This window comes from Leptodactylus fuscus, chromosome 7, assembly GCF_031893055.1.
Source record: "Leptodactylus fuscus isolate aLepFus1 chromosome 7, aLepFus1.hap2, whole genome shotgun sequence".
Lineage (NCBI taxonomy): Eukaryota > Metazoa > Chordata > Amphibia > Anura > Leptodactylidae > Leptodactylus > Leptodactylus fuscus.
In genome coordinates, this window is record NC_134271.1 from 22,401,042 (window position 1) to 22,425,481 (window position 24,440).

Here is a 24,440-nt window from a genome sequence, read left to right on the forward strand (position 1 = left end):
GGTGCTAGTTTCTGTGACAGTTACTGTAGTTGGTGTAGTAGTTCCTGTAGTTGTTGAGCCAGTGCTAGTGGGAGTGCTTGTTTCTGTCACAGTCACTGTAGTAGATGTTGTTGGAGTAGTTGATGAAGTCACTGAAGTTGTGGAAACTGTGCTAGTAGGTGTTGTAGTTTCTGTCACTGTTACAGTTGTTGGTGTTGTAGAAGAGACAGTGCTGGTGGAGATGCTAGTTTCTGTGACAGTTACTGTAGTTGGTGTAGTAGTTCCTGTAGTTGTTGAGCCAGTGCTAGTGGGAGTGCGTGTTTCTGTCACAGTCACTGTAGTAGATGTTGTTGGAGTAGTTGATGGAGTCACCGAGGTTGTTGAAACTGTACTAGTAGGTGTTGTAGTTTCTGTGACAGTTACTGTAGTTGGTGTAGTAGTTCCTGTAGTTGTTGAGCCAGTGCTAGTGGGAGTGCTTGTTTCTGTCACAGTCACTGTAGTAGATGTTGTTGGAGTAGTTGATGAAGTCACTGAAGTTGTGGAAACTGTACTAGTAGGTGTTGTAGTTTCTGTGACAGTTACTGTAGTTGGTGTAGTAGTTCCTGTAGTTGTTGAGCCAGTGCTAGTGGGAGTGCTTGTTTCTGTCAAAGTCACTGTAGTAGATGTTGTTGGAGTGGTTGATACAGTAGTTGATGGAGTCAACGAAGTTGTGGAAACTGTACTAGTAGTTGTAGATTCTGTTACAGTTGTTGGTGTTGTAGAAGAGACAGTGCTGGTGGGGGTACTAGTTTCTGTCACAGTTACTGTAGTTGGTGTAGTAGTCACTGAAGTTGTTGAGCCAGTGCTAGTGGGAGTGCTTGTTTCTGTCACAGTCACTGTAGTAGATGTTGTTGGAGTAGTTGATGAAGTCACTGAAGTTGTGGAAACTGTACTAGTAGGTGTTGTAGTTTCTGTGACAGTTACTGTAGTTGGTGTAGTAGTTCCTGTAGTTGTTGAGCCAGTGCTAGTGGGAGTGCTTGTTTCTGTCAAAGTCACTGTAGTAGATGTTGTTGGAGTGGTTGATACAGTAGTTGATGGAGTCAACGAAGTTGTGGAAACTGTACTAGTAGTTGTAGATTCTGTTACAGTTGTTGGTGTTGTAGAAGAGACAGTGCTGGTGGGGGTACTAGTTTCTGTCACAGTTACTGTAGTTGGTGTAGTAGTCACTGAAGTTGTTGAGCCAGTGCTAGTGGGACTGCTTGTTTCTGTCACAGTCACTGTAGTAGATGTTGTTGAAGTAGTTGATGAAGTCACTGACGTTGTGGAAACTGTGCTAGTAGGTGTTGTAGTTTCTGTCACAGTTACTGTAGTTGGTGTAGCAGTTCCTGTAGTTGTTGAACCGGTGCTAGTGGAAGTGCTTGTTTCTGTCACAGTCACTGTTGTAGATGTTGTTGGAGTGGTTGATACAGTACTTGATGGAGTCACCGAAGTTGTGGAAACTGTACTAGTAGTTGTAGATTCTGTTACAGTTGTTGGTGTTGTAGAAGAGACAGTGCTGGTGGGGGTGCTAGTTTCTGTCACAGTTACTGTAGTTGGTGTAGTAGTCACTGAAGTTGTTGAGCCAGTGCTAGTGGGGGTGCTTGTTTCTGTCACTGTCACTGTAGTAGATGATGTAGGAGTAGTTGATGGAGTCACCGAGGTTGTTGAAACTGTACTAGTAGGTGTTGTAGTTTCTGTCACTGTTACAGTTGTTGGTGTTGTAGAAGAGACAGTGCTGGTGGAGGTGCTAGTTTCTGTGACAGTTACTGTAGTTGGTGTAGTAGTTCCTGTAGTTGTTGAGCCAGTGCTAGTGGGAGTGCTTGTTTCTGTCACAGTCACTGTAGTAGATGTTGTTGGAGTAGTTGATGAAGTCACTGAAGTTGTGGAAACTGTACTAGTAGGTGTTGTAGTTTCTGTCACTGTTACAGTTGTTGGTGTTGTAGAAGAGACAGTGCTGGTGGAGGTGCTAGTTTCTGTGACAGTTACTGTAGTTGGTGTAGTAGTTCCTGTAGTTGTTGAGCCAGTGCTAGTGGGAGTGCTTGTTTCTGTCACAGTCACTGTAGTAGATGTTGTTGGAGTAGTTGATGGAGTCACCGAGGTTGTTGAAACTGTATTAGTAGGTGTTGTAGTTTCTGTGACAGTTACTGTAGTTGGTGTAGTAGTTCCTGTAGTTGTTGAGCCAGTGCTAGTGGGAGTGCTTGTTGCTGTCACAGTCACTGTAGTAGAAGTTGTTGGAGTAGTTGATGAAGTTACTGAAGTTGTGGAAACTGTACTAGTAGGTGTTGTAGTTTCTGTCACTGTTACAGTTGTTGGTGTTGTAGAAGAGACAGTGCTGGTGGGGGTGCTAGTTTCTGTGACAGTTACTGTAGTTGGTGTAGTAGTTCCTGTAGTTGTTGAGCCAGTACTAGTGGGAGTGCTTGTTTCTGTCACAGTCACTGTAGTAGATGTTGTTGGAGTGGTTGATACAGTAGTTGATGGAGTCACCGAAGTTGTGGAAACTGTACTAGTAGTTGTAGATTCTGTTACAGTTGTTGGTGTTGTAGAAGAGACAGTGCTGGTGGGGGTACTAGTTTCTGTCACAGTTACTGTAGTTGGTGTAGTAGTCACTGAAGTTGTTGAGCCAGTGCTAGTGGGAGTGCTTGTTTCTGTCACTGTTACTGTAGTAGATGATATCGGAGTAGTTGATGGAGTCACCGAGGTTGTTGAAACTGTACTAGTAGGTGTTGTAGTTTCTGTGACAGTTACTGTAGTTGGTGTAGTAGTTCCTGTAGTTGTTGAGCCAGTGCTAGTGGGAGTGCTTGTTTCTGTCACAGTCACTGTAGTAGATGTTGGAGTAGTTGATGAAGTCAATGAAGTTGTGGAAACTGTACTAGTAGGTGTTGTAGTTTCTGTCACTGTTACAGTTGTTGGTGTTGTAGAAGAGACAGTGCTGGTGGGGGTGCTAGTTTCTGTGACAGTTACTGTAGTTGGTGTAGTAGTTCCTGTAGTTGTTGAGCCAGTGCTAGTGGGAGTGCTTGTTTCTGTCACAGTCACTGTAGTAGATGTTGTTGGAGTAGTTGATGGAGTCACCGAAGTTGTTGAAACTGTACTAGTAGGTGTTGTAGTTTCTGTGATAGTTACTGTAGTTGGTGTAGTAGTTCCTGTAGTTGTTGAGCCAGTGCTAGTGAGAGTGCTTGTTTCTGTCACAGTCACTGTAGTAGATGTTGGAGTAGTTGATGAAGTCACTGAAGTTGTGGAAACTGTGCTAGTAGGTGTTGTAGTTTCTGTCACTGTTACAGTTGTTGGTGTTGTAGAAGAGACAGTGCTGGTGGGGGTAGTAGTTTCTGTGACAGTTACTGTAGTTGGTGTAGTAGTTCCTGTAGTTGTTGAGCCAGTGCTAGTGGGAGTGCTTGTTTCTGTTACAGTTACTGTTGTAGATGTTGGAGAAGTTGAAGTTTTTGATACTGTAGAAAATGTTGTAGTTCCTGTCACAGTTGTGGTTGTTGTTCCGGTTGTTGTGCTACAAACCTTGGAACAGCATTCAACTCTTATTTCGTAGTTGTAGCATGTCTGGAAATTTTTTTGATTTTTGTTTTCACACACCAAACCATTCTGCAGGTCGCAGACATAAGTTTGGTCATTAATTGTGCTGTTATCAGTAGCCTGGCACTGAATATTTGTCGGCATTTCTGCTTGTGTGCATATTTCTAAGTGGTTAGATGTAATGTCTTGCAAGGTTTCGCTTTCGTTGCCACCAATGCCAGGTAATGGTTTATTCAAGTTAAACCACTGAGTATAGCGACAGTCCATATGTGTGCATATTGGTGTTGTAGTTTCTGTCACGGTTACTGTAGTCGGTGAGGTAGTTGAGCCAGTACTAGTGGGAGTGCTTGTTTCTGTCACGGTTACTGTAGTTGGTGTTGTTAGAGTAGTTGATGGGGTCACTGAAGTTGTTGAAACTGTAGGTGTTGTAGTTTCTGTCACTGTGGTTGTGGAGGTTGTTGTGCTACAAACCTTGGAACAGCATTCAACTCTTATTTCGTAGTTGTAACATGTCTGGAAATTTTTTTGATTTTTGTTTTCACACACCAACCCATTCTGCAGGTCACAGACATAAGTTTGGTCATTAACTGTGCTGTTATCTGTAGCCTGGCACTGGATATTTGTTGGCATTTCCGCTTGTGTGCATATTGGTAAGTTCTTAGATGTAATGTTTTGCAAGGTTTCGATTTCACTGCCGTCAATGCCAGGTAATGGTTTATTCAAGTTAAACCACTGAGTATAGCGACAGTCCATATGTGTGCATATTGGTGTCGTAGTTTCTGTCACAGTCACTGTAGTTGGTGTTGGAGTAGTTGATGGAGTCTCAGAAGTTGTTGAAACTGTAGAAGGTGTTGTAGTTTCTGTCACAGTCATGGTTGTTGTTCCGGTTGTTGTGCTACACACCTTGGAACAGCATTCAACTCTTATTTCGTAGTTGTAGCATGTCTGGAAATTTTTTTGATTTTTGTTTTCACACACCAAACCATTCTGCAGGTCGCAGACATAAGTTTGGTCATTAATTGTGCTGTTATCAGTAGCCTGGCACTGAATATTTGTCGGCATTTCCGCTTGTGTGCATATTGGTAAGTTCTTAGATGTAATGTTTTGCAAGGTTTCGATTTCACTGCCGTCAATGCCAGGTAATGGTTTATTCAAGTTAAACCACTGAGTATAGCGACAGTCCATATGTGTGCATATTGGTGCCGTAGTTTCCGTCACAGTTACTGTAGTTGGTGAACTAGTAGACACAGTCGTTGATGGAGTCACTGAAGTTGTTGAAACTGTAGAAGGTGTTGTAGTTCCTGTCACAGTTGTGGTTGTTGTTTCGGTTGTTGTGCTACACACCTTGGAACAGCATTCAACTCTTATTTCGTAGTTGTAACATGTCTGGAAATTTTTTTGTTTTTTGTTTTCACACACCAACCCATTCTGCAGGTCACAGACATAAGTTTGGTCATTAACTGTGCTGTTATCTGTAGCCTGGCACTGGATATTTGTTGGCATTTCCGCTTGTGTGCATATTGGTAAGTTATTAGATGTAATGTCTTGCAAGGTTTCGATTTCACTGCCGTCAATGCCAGGTAATGGTTTATTCAAGTTAAACCACTGAGTATAGCGACAGTCCATATGTGTGCATATTGGTGTTGTAGTTTCTGTCACAGTTACTGTAGTTGGTGTTGTTGGAGTAGTTGATGGAGTTACTGAAGTTGTTGAAACTGTAGGTGTTGTAGTTTCTGTCACTGTGGTTGTGGAGGTTGTTGTGCTACAAACCTTGGAACAGCATTCAACTCTTATTTCGTAGTTGTAGCATGTCTGGAAATTTTTTTGTTTTTTGTTTTCACACACCAACCCATTCTGCAGGTCACAGACATAAGTTTGGTCATTAACTGTGCTGTTATCTGTAGCCTGGCACTGGATATTTGTTGGCATTTCCGCTTGTGTGCATATTGGTAAGTTCTTAGATGTAATGTCTTTCAAGGTTTCGATTTCACTGCCGCCAATGCCAGGTAATGGTTTATTCAAGTTAAACCATTGAGTATAGCGACAGTCCATATGTGTGCATATTGGTGTCGTAGTTTCCGTCACAGTTACTGTAGTTGGTGAACTAGTAGACACAGTCGTTGATGGGGTCACTGAAGTTGTTGAAACTGTAGGTGTTGTAGTTTCTGTCACTGTGGTTGTGGAGGTTGTTGTGCTACAAACCTTGGAACAGCATTCAACTCTTATTTCGTAGTTGTAACATGTCTGGAAATTTTTTTGATTTTTGTTTTCACACACCAAGCCATTCTGCAGGTCACAGACATAAGTTTGGTCATTAACTGTGCTGTTATCTGTAGCCTGGCACTGGATATTTGTTGGCATTTCCGCTTGTGTGCATATTGGTAAGTTCTTAGATGTAATGTTTTGCAAGGTTTCGATTTCACTGCCGTCAATGCCAGGTAATGGTTTATTCAAGTTAAACCACTGAGTATAGCGACAGTCCATATGTGTGCATATTGGTGTCGTAGTTTCTGTCACAGTCACTGTAGTTGGTGTTGGAGTAGTTGATGGAGTCTCAGAAGTTGTTGAAACTGTAGAAGGTGTTGTAGTTTCTGTCACAGTCATGGTTGTTGTTCCGGTTGTTGTGCTACACACCTTGGAACAGCATTCAACTCTTATTTCGTAGTTGTAGCATGTCTGGAAATTTTTTTGATTTTTGTTTTCACACACCAAACCATTCTGCAGGTCGCAGACATAAGTTTGGTCATTAACTGTGCTGTTATCAGTAGCCTGGCACTGAATATTTGTCGGCATTTCCGCTTGTGTGCATATTGGTAAGTTCTTAGATGTAATGTTTTGCAAGGTTTCGATTTCACTGCCGTCAATGCCAGGTAATGGTTTATTCAAGTTAAACCACTGAGTATAGCGACAGTCCATATGTGTGCATATTGGTGCCGTAGTTTCCGTCACAGTTACTGTAGTTGGTGAACTAGTAGACACAGTCGTTGATGGAGTCACTGAAGTTGTTGAAACTGTAGAAGGTGTTGTAGTTCCTGTCACAGTTGTGGTTGTTGTTTCGGTTGTTGTGCTACACACCTTGGAACAGCATTCAACTCTTATTTCGTAGTTGTAACATGTCTGGAAATTTTTTTGTTTTTTGTTTTCACACACCAACCCATTCTGCAGGTCACAGACATAAGTTTGGTCATTAACTGTGCTGTTATCTGTAGCCTGGCACTGGATATTTGTTGGCATTTCCGCTTGTGTGCATATTGGTAAGTTATTAGATGTAATGTCTTGCAAGGTTTCGATTTCACTGCCGTCAATGCCAGGTAATGGTTTATTCAAGTTAAACCACTGAGTATAGCGACAGTCCATATGTGTGCATATTGGTGTTGTAGTTTCTGTCACAGTTACTGTAGTTGGTGTTGTTGGAGTAGTTGATGGAGTTACTGAAGTTGTTGAAACTGTAGGTGTTGTAGTTTCTGTCACTGTGGTTGTGGAGGTTGTTGAGCTACACACCTTGGAACAGCATTCAACTCTTATTTCGTAGTTGTAGCATGTCTGGAAATTTTTTTGTTTTTTGTTTTCACACACCAACCCATTCTGCAGGTCACAGACATAAGTTTGGTCATTAACTGTGCTGTTATCTGTAGCCTGGCACTGGATATTTGTTGGCATTTCCGCTTGTGTGCATATTGGTAAGTTCTTAGATGTAATGTCTTGCAAGGTTTCGATTTCACTGCCGCCAATGCCAGGTAATGGTTTATTCAAGTTAAACCATTGAGTATAGCGACAGTCCATATGTGTGCATATTGGTGCCGTAGTTTCCGTCACAGTTACTGTAGTTGGTGAACTAGTAGACACAGTCGTTGATGGAGTCACTGAAGTTGTTGAAACTGTAGGTGTTGTAGTTTCTGTCACTGTGGTTGTGGAGGTTGTTGTGCTACAAACCTTGGAACAGCATTCAACTCTTATTTCGTAGTTGTAACATGTCTGGAAATTTTTTTGTTTTTTGTTTTCACACACCAAGCCATTCTGCAGGTCACAGACATAAGTTTGGTCATTAACTGTGCTGTTATCTGTAGCCTGGCACTGGATATTTGTTGGCATTTCCGCTTGTGTGCATATTGGTAAGTTATTAGATGTAATGTCTTGCAAGGTTTCGATTTCACTGCCGTCAATGCCAGGTAATGGTCTATTCAAGTTAAACCACTGAGTATAGCGACAGTCCATATGTGTGCATATTGGTGTCGTAGTTTCTGTACTGGTTGGAGTTGATTCTGTTACAGTTATTGTACTGGAAGTTGAAGGTGTAGAAGATACTGTAGGAGTAGTAGTAATTGGAGATGTAGATGTTACAATAGATGTTGTAGTGAAAGGTGTTGTTTCACTTTTACAGAATTTGGAGCAGCATTCTATTCTTACTCGATAGTTAAAACACATTTTAAAGATGTTATTTTGATCCTTGTTGTAACATACCAATCCGTTCTTTAGGTTACATTGGTAAACTTGGTTATTAAAAGCACTATCTTTTGATCCGTATACAGTGGCTTCACACTCTATGTTGGTTTCAGTCTCTTCATCTGTACAAACTGAGTAACCATTGGCTTTAATATTTGCAATGGTTTCCATGTCTCCATCATTAATGTCAGATGTAGGAGCATGTAAGTCAAACCAGTTGGTATAACGGCAGGTCATTGTATAGGCACATGTTGTAGAGGTTGTAGTCAAGTTTGTTGGGGTAGTTGTTTCGACGATTGGGGTTGTCTCTGAAAAAGGTGTTGGCACTGTGCTTGTTGGTGTCTCCGTCTCAGTTATAGGTGTTTCAGTAGTGGTTGAGGGGGTTGTGACTGGAGTTGTCTTTTCACAAAATTTAGAACAGCACTCAAATTGTACTCTGTAATTGTAGCAAATTTGTGAGTCAGGTTGATCACTATTATTGCATCTTAGACCATTTTTAAGGTCACACTTGTATGTCTGATTTGGCGCATTGCTATTTGTTAGTCCAAGTACTACGGCTTCGCATTGGATGCCTGTTACATCTTCGTTAGCCGTGCAAACCTCGTAACCTCTTGACTTAATTTCTTCCAAGCTTTCCCTATCGCCATCATCAATATTTGAGGTAGGTGCATGCAAGTCAAACCATCTGGTGTATCGGCAGTCCATTTTTGTGCAGGGAGTAACTGTTGGTGTGACTGTAGATGTTCCCGTAGTCGTGCTTGGAGGGCTGGTTGTTGTTGGAGATTCTGAAGTTGTTGGACCACACTCCGGTAGAGACTCACAACATTCTATGCTAATTTCATAGTTGTAGCAGATTTGTCGGTTGTCAGAGTTATAACAGATTAAACCAATATCCTTGCTGCACGTTACATTTTGTCCTAAAGCTGCTAGGCTAGTCTCTGGAAATGCCTTAGCTCTGCATCTGACATTGCGTGGGGAAGCGCAAACACTGTATCCAGCTTTTCGGATGTTTGTAAAAGTTTCAAAGTCGCCAGTGTCAGTTGTGCCAGAGACATCATACCAATTCGACCAAGTGCATCTTGCACACACTGAAAAAGGAAAGTAATAAATTAATAGCAATTATAAAAGGAAGGATTTATCAAAAGAGTCTGAAATTCTAATTATAGAGAAAAAAAGCTAAAATGTATTTGCAATAGCCAAAATTCTGTGGTTCTGATACAAAGCTGCAAATCCACAAGGAGGAGGGAAAGTGCTGAAGGCTAAGGCCCCATTGGGCATCCCGGAGCAAGAAAGCATTGCGGGAAAAACATCAGCAGCAACACATCGCAATTCTCCCACAGCGCTTCAAATCGTCAAATCCATTGGCAACAAGACTAAGATCAGAGAAAATCTGATAATTAGAGATGAGCGAACAGTAAAATGTTCGAGATTCGATATTCGTTTCGAGTAGCCCCTCAATATTCAACTACTCGAGTCGAATATCGAACCCTATTATAGTCTATGGGGGGAAAATGCTCGTTTCAGGGGTAGGCAACATTCGATCAAATTATACTTACCAAGTCCACGAGTGAGGGTCGGGCTGGATTCTCTGAGAAGTCTTCTCCTTGCAGCGTCCCCGCGGCATCTTCCGGCTCTGAATTCACTCTGCCAGGCATCGGGCCTGGGCAGAGCCGACTGCACATGCCCGCACTACAAGCTGACATGCGCAGTCGGCTCTGCCCAGGCCCGATGCCTGGCAGAGTGAATTCAGAGCCGGAAGACGCCGCGGGGAAGCTGCACGGAGAAGACTTCTAAAGGTAGGAGAAGAACCAGCGTTGATTGGCCGACTGTATAGCATTCGGCCAATCAATGCTGGTTCTGCATTGAACTTTTCCATTCGAATAGCGAGTGGTAATCGATCGAGTACGAGTATTTCGAATACCGTAGTATTCGATCGAATACCTACTCGATCGAGTACTACTCGCTCATCTCTACTGATAATCTTATTATTATGTGCAAAAATAAAAACAACATAAAAATAAAGCCCTATGTGTCACCGAAAAAAAAGATGCAGAAAGTAGTTGAATAACCCAAATGCTAAAAATTTTAAAGCCCTCAAAATGGAACATACAAAAAACCTGAAAACGTGTCTGATCCTGAAACACAAATTGGCCCGGTACAGAAGTGGTTAAGTGTCCAATCCTCTGAGATTATTGCACAGAATTCTTTCTGGGATGGACCGCTGTATAAGAGAACCAAAAAAAAACAAACTAGCCTACAGCACATTGCTATAAGTACTGTGTGACTTACCTGTTGTCACGGTGGTTGTAGACGTAGTCGAAGGCGTGCCTGTTGGGGTAGTAGTACTGACTGTTGTTGTGGTCGGAGATGTTGTAGAGAAATGGAACGTTGTTGATGGCGTACTTGTTGTTGAACAAGACTCAATTATTCTTGAGATTTCTCCATTGTAACATATGGCAGTGATACAGCCTCCAATGCCGTCAGTCGTGTTGTAGATGGTGTCATTATTCTTATACATCTTCCCGGCGTACATACAGCAATCTGTTGACAAGAAGAAGGAACACCATCAACGTTGTATGATCTGATATGTTTTATGCCTTCTAAATTGGGATATTGCTCTACAGACTGTTGTATATTCTATCAGTCTCAACCCTATTCATAATGTGTCATTGGTCGATCACCAGTGATAGATGGAAAAGAACTGGCTGTCCGTGTGATATAAAGATGGCTTGGGTCTACTAGAATGAGAGCAACCCTTCCCCTTCCCAATGACCTATCCTCTTTTCTAGCTTGTAGAACGAGATCAATAGGATGTCTATATCCCCTAATAATTGCATATGGACAGGAGTCTTCTTCATGACATAACCACTTTAACGCAGTCTCAATCTATAACACGGCCAAAAATTCTTCAGATCTTTGTAAGCGTAAATGTATACTTACCGGTGAGGTTGTAACACTTTTTGCCTTCTTCTGTGCAGTTGCTGTATAAGAAAAGAAATGAAAAGACAAAATAATTTCCCAATTTATGATTACATGGTATTCTATTAAGAAGGACCAAACGTCAGCTGTGAGATATGACCAACACTCTGACTCTCGAATAGACACAACGTCTTATACGTGGACAGGAAGAACAGTCTTCCTATTCGTTCTGATGGAAGCCTCAATGTGAGTCTTATAGGAATGAATGGAGAACGTGGCATCCTATAAGCACATAGGGCACCATATCTCTTAATCCTAAGGGCCAGGAGGGAGTGGATAACTCACAAGTTCAGTCATCTATAAGAACATTGCCTTCACTATAGGTTTATTTTTTGCAAGAAAACGTGTGCTGGCTCGTTCTTGGATTGTGGACCCCATCTGCTAACATCTCAATGACTCTTCCCTGCACCGTTAGAGAGGAGTGTTTGGCTTTCGGATACAGCTGAAGCTGAGCTGAAAATCCAGTTGGTTTTGATAGGGGCTTCTCTAACTAAAGAATATAGAATCATCACCACATGCCACAAACAAGTAGCAAATTATCAAACACCTAAGACCTGGCTAAACAAGTTGCCTTCACTTTCAAAGGGTTTTCTTATTTTGGACATAGGTCTCATATCCTCAGGATATTTCATAAATGGTCAAAAGATGTAGGTCACAACTCTGGAACCTGCACCTATCTCAAAAACAGTTCAACAAATCCCATCTCATGGTTGCTTTGAGTGGAAGGATGACCGTTCATATGTTCTCTTAAATGGAAGTTCCAAACATAGCCAAGCAGACCGGTGGAAGACCCCTCTTCTCAAGATAGATGGGGATCCTAGAAGTGGAACCTACTACTATCGAGCATTTATGACTAAAAGCTATGTAGGCTATAAAAGTACCAAATGGAAAAACCCCTTTAAGTCAAGTATGGCTTAAAATTTTTGTTTGCAGAGTATGAACAGTATTCCTCGTGTCTAGCACCCTTAGCAGCTCATCATTGACCGATCATTGATTTTTGTGTCCTATAAAGCTCTTCAACTTCATCCATGAAGACCCAAGCTAGGCTTTCAGAAATAACACAAATTGAAATCCTAACAAAGGAATTGTCTTACACTGGAAAAGTGGAAAAACTAATAGTCCAACACATTGGATAGCTAAAGAAGATTCGGGTAAGGGTCTCAGGACTGCAATGCGTTGGAAAGGTGTGTGATTAGGGTTGAGCCGATTTTGAGATTTCAGGATCAATTTTAAAATCCTATTTCCGATCATTTTCCAGCCGATCCCGATCGTGAAATTTGCTCGATCGCCGATCGGGATCCGATCTTTTCCAATCCCGATTGCTCAACCCTATTTTTGATAGAGGTAAGTCTTATTGTATGAAGGTAAATCTAATGCTATCTTCAAAATTCTGTATGTAAAAAACAGTCCTGCATATGCAGAATACTCACCAGACTGTGCAGGTTCCATTATTGTAAGATGGCATTACAGCTCCTATGGGATAAGTGTGGTCATATTCATCATAACAGTCGCAGTATGGTACACATGTCTGTGTATCTTCATTAAAGTAAGGTGCCTCTTCCGGACAATTAGGGTAGCATCCTATATAGACAAAATATAGCAATGGTCAGCAGTGAAAATAAACAGTTTCATCATCAAAAGATCCCATATTCTTGACTTAGAAGAAAAAAGCATCTGGCCTGACTGGCTAAGTTACTTGCACTTGAGAAAAGGCCTTTTTGAGCCTGAAACGCGTTGTGCGGATTTGTTTAGCGAACATTCTCAGTGGCTCTTTGTTGATTGGTCCAGTGAGCGCGGTTCTCCATACAAGCCTTTGGGGCTACTTGTTCACATATTCTTGACTTACATATCTTTAATATTAGTATATAAGTAGTAGTATATGTAGTCATCAAGACATGCTGTAAGATATAGTTTTAACGCAACTGAAGAGTCATAGGTTGCAGACCACTGCTGTATACTATAATATAATAATATACATACTAATTAGTTGCACTTGCATGTTGCATGCTGTAGCCCCTTCAAACAGCTGATCGGTAGAGGTGCTAAGATTCGGTAAAATCCCAACAACTTTCAAAACCTTGTGAATATTGTAAAGCAAAGACATTTTTGGATGTACTGTACATTGTAGCTGAAGTCTCACCTTCTAAACCAGGAAGATTATGGTAACAGCTTCCACTGGGGTTCCTGCAGGTTTTCAAACACTTCGCACCACAGGCTTTGTAGTGCCACTCGCAGTGTCCTTCTTGGTTGTAGAAGTCACAGAACAAGGCTGTTTTGAGGATGATATTAGACATGATCAGTAACAGAGTAGATGTCTACGTTGCATATACAGTTTCTGAATTTAAAAAAATCTAAGAGAGGTGAAGGATAGGCATATGGAGAGGAGCCAAGTAAGAAGCTGTGGGATCCAGCGGACATGTATACGTGTTATAGTGGCCAACTGGGCCTACAACGGGAACTCCATGTGTGTTAAAAGAGTACCGAATGGATAAAATAAGAAAGGGGGAACAGAAGGTATTTCAATCAAAAACTTCTAGTCCATTTTAATCCAAACTCACGGCACATTGTTGGGGTTCTCCAGTTGATGCACGTTCCAGCTTCACTACAGGCTTGGGCATATGAAGCCACCGCAGTACAGAAGCATTCACAGTCTCCACCAGTATCACAGGCACAGGAGTCGCTGACACAGGCATCATAATACTTCAATGGATCCACCTAGACCAAGAAAATGTAGATAGAAGTCAGCATTGGTAAAGCTTTACATCCACTATATTGGTGAGGCCTGGTTCACATCTGCATACGGGTTTCCGTTTGTGGAGTCCACATAGATTACAATGGGGTCTGTGCGGTTTCCGCACAAAAAATGCGGAGAGAAAAGTGCTACTTGCAGGAATTCTCTCCATATATTTCATGCAGAGAGGGGAACGGAATAGTCTGAACAAAGGTGTGAATCGGGACTTAGCGAGGGCAAGTAAGTTCTAGCAGATTGTTCAAGCATAGAGATGAGCGAGTAGTACTTGATCGAGTAGGTATTCGATCAAATACTACGGTATTCAAAATACTCGTAACTCGATCGAGTACCACTCGCTATTCGAATGTAAAAGTTTGATGCAGAACCAGCATTGATTGGCCGAATGCTATACAGTCGGCCAATCAACGCTGGTTCTTCTCCTACCTTTAGAAGTCTTCTCCGTGGAGCTTCCCTGCGGCGTCTTCCGGCTCTTCATTCACTCTGCCAGACATCTGGCCTGGGCAGAGCCGACTGCACATGTCCGCTTGTAGTGCGGGCATGCGCAGTCGGCTCTGCCTAGGCCCGATGCCTGGCAGTGTGAATGAAGAGCTGGAAGACGCCGCGGGGACGCTGCAAGGAGAAGACTGCTAGGAGGATCCAGCCCAACCCTCACTCGTGGACTTGGTAAGTATAATTTAATCGAACGTTGCCTACCCCTGAAACGATTCGAGTAGTCGAATATTGAGGGGCTACTCGAAACGAATATCGAACCTCGAACATCACAACATCACAAAGCAATATTTTCTTGAAAAGTCAGTCATCTAATGGCAAATATATCTAAACACGTTGAGTCGAGAGGAAATGTAAGGAAGGACACGTCGTATTTAAAAAGTATACTTCAGAGAGTCTTACCAGAGCATGACAAGGACTAAACGCGGCGCTAGTGATGATACTACATTGTCTTTGCGCCCAGGATTTCCTGTAAGGGTTCAGGGAACATGGATCTTTGAGTGTCATCGCATCTGGGCAACTTGGAGATAACTTCCAGCTGTTTCCAAACTCTGCCACATTTCCTACCACCGACAGACTTCTAGTGGTGAAATCGTTTACTGCATTTCCATCGTAGTTACCACACAATCCGCAGACTTTACCCTATAGATAGAATCACACGTATGATAATAAAATGAACAGACATGACAATAGTTCCTCAAAGAACTTTTAGATTTTAAAGTGGTCTGGTAAGATACCTGAAAACTTGCTTCCAACTTGATAAAAATGGTAGTTTTTGTATCCCATACTAAAACCAGTCCATTGAGGGCTTCGATCACCATGTAGATACCCATCTGCCGCACCTTGTATGGTACATACACCCCAACATCAAGCTTTACCACCTGGAATTTCTCATTGCTCAGGATGAGTTGGTAATTCTAAAGAAAATAAAAAAATGTCATTAATTTCAGAATAAATATTTGATATAGTTCCATAAAAATTAAGGATCACTTACGCCAAGGAAGACTTTGATGGATTTGGAGCAGGTGGTACCAGTGGATCCACATGGAATATTCTCTGTGATAACTCGGAAGGTTCCATTGGAGGGGTCACCGCTACAATAGTCCTGGATTTCAATGGAAAGAAATGACGCTTGTCAGTATTATACGGATGTAGGCCATACGGTATGTTATTCTGGAATAAATAATAGTAAGTAGGGAAATATTGTTTACTTGAGCCAATGTGTATTCGCAGCTTCCACTGAAGACGTATCTTGTGGTGTCAAACGTGATGTAGTTACCGTCTCCATATACAGCGCAAGTTCCCATACATAGCTCACTGGTGCATTCCCAGTTTCTGTTCACACATTTACTGTAGGGTGTATAATAATACGTAAGTAAGTCTTAGAAACTTCTAAAGAAGGATGATCATGACACGTTCGAAGGCCTGAAATGGACTTATACTTTAATGTGACTTAGCCTGGTCTTACACGGCCGTAAGTTAAGTCCGCAATTGTGGATTCTCAATGGTGGACACATTGTATTCAGTGCGGCCTCTTAAACCACCTGATATTTTATCCGTGGTGTGCCGTGCCGTTACCATGGTCCGCAAAGTCACGGACATCACAGCACGGCACAGACTGTCCCATAGAACTCTATGGGCGCATGCGGATGGACACAGACGTCTGCGGAATGACTTTTTGGAGTGAAATTTAGTGTTGCTGATTAGCAAATTGTGGACCGTAAAAGCACTACGGTTGTGTAAGACCAGCCTTATAGTCGGGGACAGTCGCATTCGGCATGACAGATCTGGGGGAAGAACACTCACCAAGTGTTGCATTGTATTCTGATATTTGACCCTGGAGCGTAGACTTCATTGTTGTGTATGCATGGACATTGCTCCTCCGCCACACATCCGCCTTTACCATCAGATATAAGTCCAGCAGGGCAAACACAACCAGATATACACTGCGCGCTGTACTGTAAAAGGGATGGAGTAACACTAACGTAAAAATCTTGGTTTACCAAAAAATCTTCCATTTTATAAGCTAAATTTGTGATTTCAATTGAACTTTAGAGGTCCTACGTTTTCCCGACTCTGCGTGACAAAGCAAAAAATACACCTTATATTACAAATGACTAGAAAGTGGAATGGCAATGAAGCTTGTCTGTCACGGCTTTTTAACATCTACTGTACAAACATATTTAGGAGTAGCCATGAGTGATCCTTAGGCCATGCATGTAGACATAAGAGAAGGTGACTAGCAAATGGAAATTTTACGCTTCGTCGTGTGTTTCTTCTAAAGTAAGCACGCAAGGAAAATTATTGTCAAGGAGTTGGACGGGTCTCCCTTCTTTACTTATGGTTGTAATCTGATGACACCCTGGGGTGCTAAAATAAGTAACAGGCACTTAGTGCTCAGAACAATATTTGCGTTCACCCTCCCTCAGTTCAACGGTTGAACAGGAACATCATGATATTAAGCTTAGTACTGGGGTTGAGCCGATCTTGAGATTTCAGGATCGATTTTAAAATCCAATTTCCGATCATTTTCCAGCCGATCCCGATCGTGAAATTTGCTTGATCACCGATCGGAATCTGATCTTTTCCGATTCTGATCGCTCAAGCCTACTTAGTACTGCCAATATGTCGTAAGTGACAAAGATGGAGATTAATTGTGGATTCTACAACTTAATATTACATGTAAAGGTACAAGCACCAGCAACACTGAGGACAGCGAAACTACAATTATTCCACCAATATCCAACATAAAAATTTAGCTCGGATGAGTTGCCGGCAAGCAGGACAGGAAGAACTACACAGACTTCTATACATGTTCCATACATGTTCTATACTTCTGAAAAGACCCCAGAGTATAATAATTGTTCATGGGTGTCCACAGTGGGACATAATAGTGTATGCAGGGGCCACTATGGGGGATAATACTGTGTGCAGGGACCACTATGGGACATAATACTGTGTGCAGGGGCCACTATGGGGGATAATACTATGTGCAGGGACCACTATGGGACATAATACTGTGTGCAGGGGCCACTATGGGGTATAATACTGTATGCAGGAGCCACTATTGGGGATAATACTGTGTGCAGGGGCCACTATTCGGGATAATACTGTGTGCAGGGGCCACTATTGGGGATAATACTGTGTGCAGGGGCTACTATGGGGGATAATACTGTATGCAGGAGCCACTATTGGGGATAATACTGTGTGCAGGGGCCACTATTGGGGATAATACTGTGTGCAGGGGCCACTATGGGGGATAATACTGTGTGCAGGGGCCACTATGGGGCATAATACTGTGTGCAGGGGCTACTATGGGGCATAAATAATACTGTATGCAGGGGCCACTATTGGGGATAATACTGTGTGCAGGGGCCACTATGGGGGATAATACTGTGTGCAGGGGCCACTATGGGGCTAATACTGTGTACAGGGGCCACTATGGAACATAATACTGTGTGCAGGGGGCACTAATGGACATAATTTTTTTCATACATTTACTTTTTGATTCCTGCTTTTAGCTCAAACGTTGCCCCTACAATTGCACATGTAATTCTAGCCTTAGACATACAATATAGGCCTTACTGATTTTTACCACTACACATCAGGTTATTACAGATTTAGAGTTCAAGGTTTCAGGGCTCGAATGTGATTTAGTATTTGGATGGACCAACACATAATGCAGGACAATATAAAATAACTTACACACTGCATGTCTAAAGTCTGGCAACTCTTCTGACATTCTGCCCCCTTGGTGCCGGCGGTCTTGTTTGTGCAGTCAAAGTAAACCATAGGAGAAGCGCACGCTATAAAATCAATGTATACATAACATTAGATTATTTGTAAGAATAAAACAGGGGATTTAATAAAGATTTATTTTTGAATGTCAGGGTTTTGGTCTCTACATCTACAATCATTAAGAAATGAGAAATGTCTAAGTTTCCTAGGTAAGGAATCTGGAAATATGACCTCCTTGGTGGAAAAGAGAATCGTGCTCTAGTGCCACCTTTTGGAAAGTCAATTCCTTTATTAATTTGGATTAAATGCAATTTCCTAATATATAGTATTGGTGCGAAAAGGGCACCACTTCCTGGCTTCTAAAGTATTAGAGGGTCTAAGAGAACTTGTGACTCAGTCAGAATAAAATGTATTCTATACAGTATTACAGCCACTAGGGGCGCTCTATCAATCACTTTAATAGTATTAATCCATTGTTTGCTTTTTGTTCACTTTTCTAGGAATATACCTGTGAATACTCACCTGTTATGTCTGTTTTTCCAATGCAGTCTAATTTTCCAGAAGAGCAGGTGCTGGAAAATAATGTATGAACATGAGCATGCGAGAAGTCATCTAAAGGGGAATGTAAAGGAAATCTGTCTTCACATTCGTGCCGACCTCTAAGAAGGCCAGACGACGTAGTGACCGACACAGTGAGGTCAATGCCTGGCTGGTTTTACAGCAAATGACTACAATGAGGGGAAGTCTTCTGCATCAGGAAAGGTCACACTTACCATATAGCGCCATTGTCATGAACGACTTCACCAGGTGGCACCGCTGTACCCTTATAGTAGCAAGAACAGTCTGCTGCGAGCACGCATCGGCCGCTGTCATCCAGGTAGGTGCCATTCTGACAAATGCAGCCATCCACAGGGACAAAGGAGATGTCACAAGTAATGTCATGGCTGCTGAGAGAGCGGCAAGTGGGCTGGCATCTGCTGACTGAATAGCTGTAGGTCAAGGAGGCAGCGCAGGATGTGGTATAGGAGGCTGGGACATAAAGAGGGACAATGTCACCACATCTGTATTCATTATTCTTAAACAGCAAATGTCATTTGATCATAATCTATCTTCTATTTATCTATCTCATATCTATCTATCTATCTATCTATCTATCTCCTATCTATCTATCTATCTATCTATCTATCGATCTCCTATCTATCTATCTATCTATCTATCTATCTATCTATCTATCTATCGATCTCATATCTATCTATCTATCTATCTATCTATCTTTCATCTATCTTTCATCTATCTATCTATCTATCTATCTATCTATCTATCGATCTCATATCTATCTATCTATCTATCTATCGATCTCATATCTATCTATCTATCTATCTATCTATCTCATATCTATCTATCGATCTCATATCTATCTATCTATCTATCTATCTATCTATCTTTCATCTATCTTTCATCTATCTATCTATCTATCTATCGATCTCATATCTATCTATCTATCTATCTATCTATCTATCTTTCATCTATCTTTCATCTATCTATCTATCTATCTATCTATCGATCTCATATCTATCTATCTATCTATCTATCTATCTATCGATCTCATATCTATCTATCTATCTATCTATCTATCTATCTATCTCATATCTATCTATCTATCTATCTATCTCCTATCTATCTATCTATCTATCTATCTATCTATCTATCTATCGATCTCATATCTATCTATCTATCTATCTATCTCATATCTATCTATCTATCTATCTATCTATCTATCTATCTTTGATCTATCTATCTATCTATCTATCTATCTATCTCCTATTTATCTATCTCATATCTCTATCAATCTATCTATCTATCTATCTATCTATCTATCATCTATCTATCTATCTATCTATCTATCTATCTATCTATCACCCATCTGTATCTAAATTTCTTACATGAGACCAGCTTGTGCAGTTGTATGGTTACACTCTGGATTTGTGCAATCTTCTCAACATATTACAACTTATACAGTAATTCTCCCCACCAGAGAATAATACTTGATAAGAGCAGATAACTTACTTTACTGACACATTGAGTGAAGCAATTCTTTTTCTATTTGATATCTGTTCTCATGTGACTTATAGTAATAGGGTTTTACTTACTGCAGACATTTTGACGCCATCCTTTCAGAATGATCCCCTTGGCAGCGCAGGCGTACACGTAGGAGGACAGCGCGGCGCACATACACTGCTCACTCTGGGCACAGTTACACGAGTCAAACATACAGTTCTAGAGAAAGGATGAGAAAAAGTAAAGTTGGTGAGAAACATAGAAGCTTTGTAATGTATACTGTCACATGTCATGTCTCAAATGCTGTGTTCTCAGTCCTACTGGATTTTGACTGGTGCTCACTTCCCCATCATACTAAGTCTTAGATAATCTTGACAATTGTTAAATCATTATTCTTTTTACCAGCAGGGGGCAGCACCACTTTTCTGCACAACATGGAAACATTGAGAGGTAATGAAAGGCTCTGTGAGACCAGTAGATGGGCACATTGTGGCCCACCTGCCACATTATCTGGGCAAATATGGCATTCAATGGCTTGAGTTTCTTTGGGGACGAAATACTTTTTGGGCCATTTTCCAACAGTCATATTATCCCCACCCAGATCCTGCCCTAGGTATATGTGTTACTATAGTAGGCACTGTGCTGCAACAGTCTGAGATTTGCCATAACTTCGACCATTAACCTATTAGATGCCTCTGTCAATGACGACTGCGGCATCTAAGAGGTCTGAGTCAGTGATTCCTATGGCTCTCAAAATTTCACAATGAAAAAGTGAATGATGCCATTTTCCATGTATTTCTTGCTTTTCTGCATTGGTTTGAAGCAAATAATTCTTAAGCAATTCCATTGAGGTCAGTTCCCTATTAGATTTACCTGGTTGTAAACATCTGGATTAACTATGGAATGACATTCTGCAAAGGGTCCGGCAGGATCAGTCAGCATTGAGCACCAATGTTTGGCATACAGTTCTAGGGAGGAAAATATAATATGTTACATCTCAACTCATGTACAGATTTTATGAGCAAATTTATGTAAATGAGATGTCCATTCTGCCATCTAGTGGCAGGTCATGCTGCAGACATGTCAATTGTTCCTTCATGTTCTGCGTATATCAGTTTGCATTGACAAAACCAATGCCGCCATCTAGTGCCAAATATAGAAATACTACTAATATCCTGCCTTTTCTATAATAATTTTCTGTATATGAATATGAGAACAAATGTCCATTACACGCCTTGTTAAAGGCCTAGTTCCGGAATATAACTCAGTACTTTGCCAGTTTTTAAGATTTCCATTCCGATAATAAAGACCATGAGGACTTGACTACTTTACCATTCTCAATGCTGAGAGCACATGGATTTTCAAAGCTGTTAGATATAATGGGACAGTCGGCCTGAGTCATCCAAGTGTTGGCGAAAGAAGATCCGGTTCCTTCAATGACACCGCTAAGAACTCTGAAGTCATCGGCTTGTATGTTGTTAAAGTTTCCGCAAAGTCCTGTGAATCAGTTCAGAGAGATATTGTCATAATAGCTTATAGAAGAAGAAATAGCAGATGAAAAGTGTACAAAATGTATAATTTTATTAAAAAATGAAATAAAAATGACAAGACATAAACATAAACATTTTCAAGCAAGTAAATAAAAAAATTATAGAACCCCATAGCAGTAATTTTGGAAGTTTATTATAGTGTTATGGGAAGAATATGCAAATCTGCCTTCCATGATGTAATTAGGAAGACAGTTGCTGCCTCAGTATTGCAAACCAATAGAGGGCGCTCACTGGAATGTGAGCGCCCTCTATTGGTTTGCAATACTGAGGCAGCAACTGTCTTCCTAATTACATCATGGAAGGCAGATTTGCATATTCTTCCCATAGTTCCTTGCAAAGTGGAGTGCTAAAGGCTTAACAAGTCTCCACACACCTATATGGTGGTCTCTCCCTAAGGAGTGACAATATCCCCCGAACCCTATTATAGTGTTAGGAACTCTATTTCTCACAATCCCTGCAGTTACCACTAGAGGGCGCTCACAACATATGGATTTAAAGAGCTACTCTAGAGCCGACTCTATGCTGTGACGCTATGCTATGCTCTTTGCTGTGACGTCCCCCAGTGGTGAATATGACGATGAAAAATCAGGAAAATCAACTGTTGGGTCCTCTATGGTGTCCTATATCTGTCCTGTAGCTTGGTCCTATGGACGGTTGGACATGTAGAGGGTTGTTTTTTTCCTACCTGAACATCCCATAGTCTAGTTAAGCAAATATCACCCTATTTCTAGATCCCTTAATAATATTCCATTTCTCCAAAAAATAGAGAAAGAGCGAAGCTGCAGGTGAATCCTCCCCCTCCTAGACCACTATTAAACATTACCACATAGAGATATTTTTCATGCCTGAGAAGGTTTATGGAGATCCTGGAATTCGGCAACTATTGTACAAACTCCTATAAGGTAAGGAAGATATTACTTACTCTAATAATCTATTGCAGGCTCTTAATATGGCTCTTGGTTTAAAATGGTTTTACTAAGAACAAAGTGCGTCCCCTATCCGTAGGAGAATGGGGCCCCCAAGTCCCTCTGTTGTATATGAACACAGCCACTTCATTAAACTCTATTCTCTGAGTACCGTACTCAGCTTCTCTTTGGAGCCCTATAGAGCTGAATTTAACACACATACGAACACCCCATCAACAAACAAGGGGGTGTGGGGACACTGGACCGGGGACATAACTACCGGGGTAGCAGCGGTAGCAGTTAGCACTGGGCCCGGGACATTAGGGAACCTGGAGGGCCCCGTTTTTTTGTTTTTTGTTTTTTTAATAGGCCGGTACATAATAGTGGGTTCAGGGGCCACTATGGGGCATAATACTGTGTACAGGGGCCACTATGGGACATTGTACTGTGTGCAGGGGCCACTATGGGGCATAATACTGTGTGCAGGGGTCACTATGGGACATAATACTGTGTGCAGGAGCCACTATGGGACATAATACTGTGTGCAGGGGCCACTATGGGGCATAATACTGTGTGCAGGGGTCACTATGGGACATAATACTGTGTGCAGGAGCCACTATGGGGCATAATACTGTGTGCAGGGGCCACTATGGGGCATAATACTATGTGCAGGGGCCACTATGGAGCATAATACAGTGTGCAGGGGCCACTATGGGGCATAATACTGTGTGCAGGGGCCACTATGGGGCATAATACAGTGTACAGGGGCCACTATGGGGCATAATACAGTGTACAGGGGCCACTGCGAGACATAATAGTGGGTGCAGGGGCCACTATGGGGCATACTACTGTGTGCAGTGACCGCTATGGGACATAATACTGTGTGCAGGGGCCACTGGGGGACATAATACTGTGTGCAGGAATGTGGTCGGTCAGGGAGGGGACAACATCAAACGTTCGCCTTGGGGCCCAGCCATTCCTAGTTACGCCACTGCTCTGTTCCCTAGTTCTCAGGATGGGTGAAGGTCCCAGCAGTAAGACCCTTACCAGACACTTGGTACATCGTCTTTAGGTGACATTCTTTTCAATAGGATCCTTCTAGAAGACTGAAAAACCTTCTCTACTCCATATTCAGTAATATCCTCATCCATAGCTACATTTCCATTGTCTCTATGATTTCTACAAGATGAATAATGAATATTTACCACAAACTGTATTTTGATAAGATGGATCCAAATTGATGTGGAGCTGCATGGTGGGCACAAGCTGGATCTGTAGCTGCAACCCAAATGTGGTCTGCACAATGATGAAGAATGACGAAGGCTTGAAGATTGTGACACTGGCTGCGGATCAAGCAAGATATACATTCTTATCAGTAAGGTCACATAACGGAACAGTATACTGTACGGGCTACATATATAATCTACTATATTTACAATAAAGGATCTGAACATCACCGCCTGCTGGAAACATGTGGTACTACAAGAACTGTAATACTGTTTCACTATGATACATTACTGTTATAGTAGAAGAATCTGTATAATATTGGATTACCAAACACAAATCCATCAAAGAAAGGTGTTAACATAGATTCATAAGACTGTAGGAAAACATGAATGATTCTATAAAATCTGTTGCTAATGCATTATTGTTTTCATCAGAGGGGTCTCCTAATAATAAGTTGTGTCTGCTTTGTGTCCTGTGGGTTTGAGAATGTTATTGTACAGATGTACAATCTTGAGTGTCTAGATTTGCATGTTATGCGATGAATATCATTTCACAACCACATGATATCTTGATATTGTATCACAAATGTGCGGCTACCTGGTGGTTACCCTACCACTAATGTTTCTCGTGCTAGAACCCTTAAAACAAACCCATACTAGAGAATAGGATCACTATTCATATATAGGCACAACATACCTGATGAAATGGGCAACTGGGTGTAGAGAGAATTCACATATACGGTGCCACAAGGCTTCACGAAGATCAGCTGTAAGAGAAGAA

General features: G+C 41.6%; 2 protein-coding genes across 2 annotated transcripts in view; both read right to left on the reverse strand.

The window, feature by feature from the left end:
• On the reverse strand, positions 1-4,272 carry LOC142214431 (uncharacterized; the record flags this gene model as incomplete). The annotated part of the gene is made up of 1 exon (XM_075283378.1): positions 1-4,272. A coding segment is annotated over exon 1 (4,272 nt), but the record flags the coding sequence as incomplete, so codon positions are not given.
• A 2,575-nt stretch (positions 4,273-6,847) lies between these two features.
• Positions 6,848-24,440, reverse strand: part of LOC142214432 (mucin-5AC-like) — a 30,185-nt gene continuing 12,592 nt past the window's right edge. The window contains exons 13-32 of the mRNA XM_075283379.1: positions 24,357-24,426; positions 23,639-23,776; positions 21,311-21,475; positions 20,852-20,946; positions 20,071-20,197; positions 18,694-18,949; positions 18,443-18,492; positions 17,888-17,988; positions 15,989-16,140; positions 15,394-15,532; positions 15,177-15,287; positions 14,920-15,099; positions 14,585-14,824; positions 13,500-13,656; positions 13,082-13,210; positions 12,372-12,522; positions 10,903-10,943; positions 10,252-10,503; positions 7,096-9,050; positions 6,848-7,012 (exon numbers count right to left, since the gene is read on the reverse strand). Coding sequence (XP_075139480.1) covers positions 6,848-7,012; positions 7,096-9,050; positions 10,252-10,503; positions 10,903-10,943; positions 12,372-12,522; positions 13,082-13,210; positions 13,500-13,656; positions 14,585-14,824; positions 14,920-15,099; positions 15,177-15,287; positions 15,394-15,532; positions 15,989-16,140; positions 17,888-17,988; positions 18,443-18,492; positions 18,694-18,949; positions 20,071-20,197; positions 20,852-20,946; positions 21,311-21,475; positions 23,639-23,776; positions 24,357-24,426 — 4,674 coding nt within the window. The remainder of the gene's footprint in view (positions 7,013-7,095; positions 9,051-10,251; positions 10,504-10,902; positions 10,944-12,371; positions 12,523-13,081; positions 13,211-13,499; positions 13,657-14,584; positions 14,825-14,919; positions 15,100-15,176; positions 15,288-15,393; positions 15,533-15,988; positions 16,141-17,887; positions 17,989-18,442; positions 18,493-18,693; positions 18,950-20,070; positions 20,198-20,851; positions 20,947-21,310; positions 21,476-23,638; positions 23,777-24,356; positions 24,427-24,440) is intronic.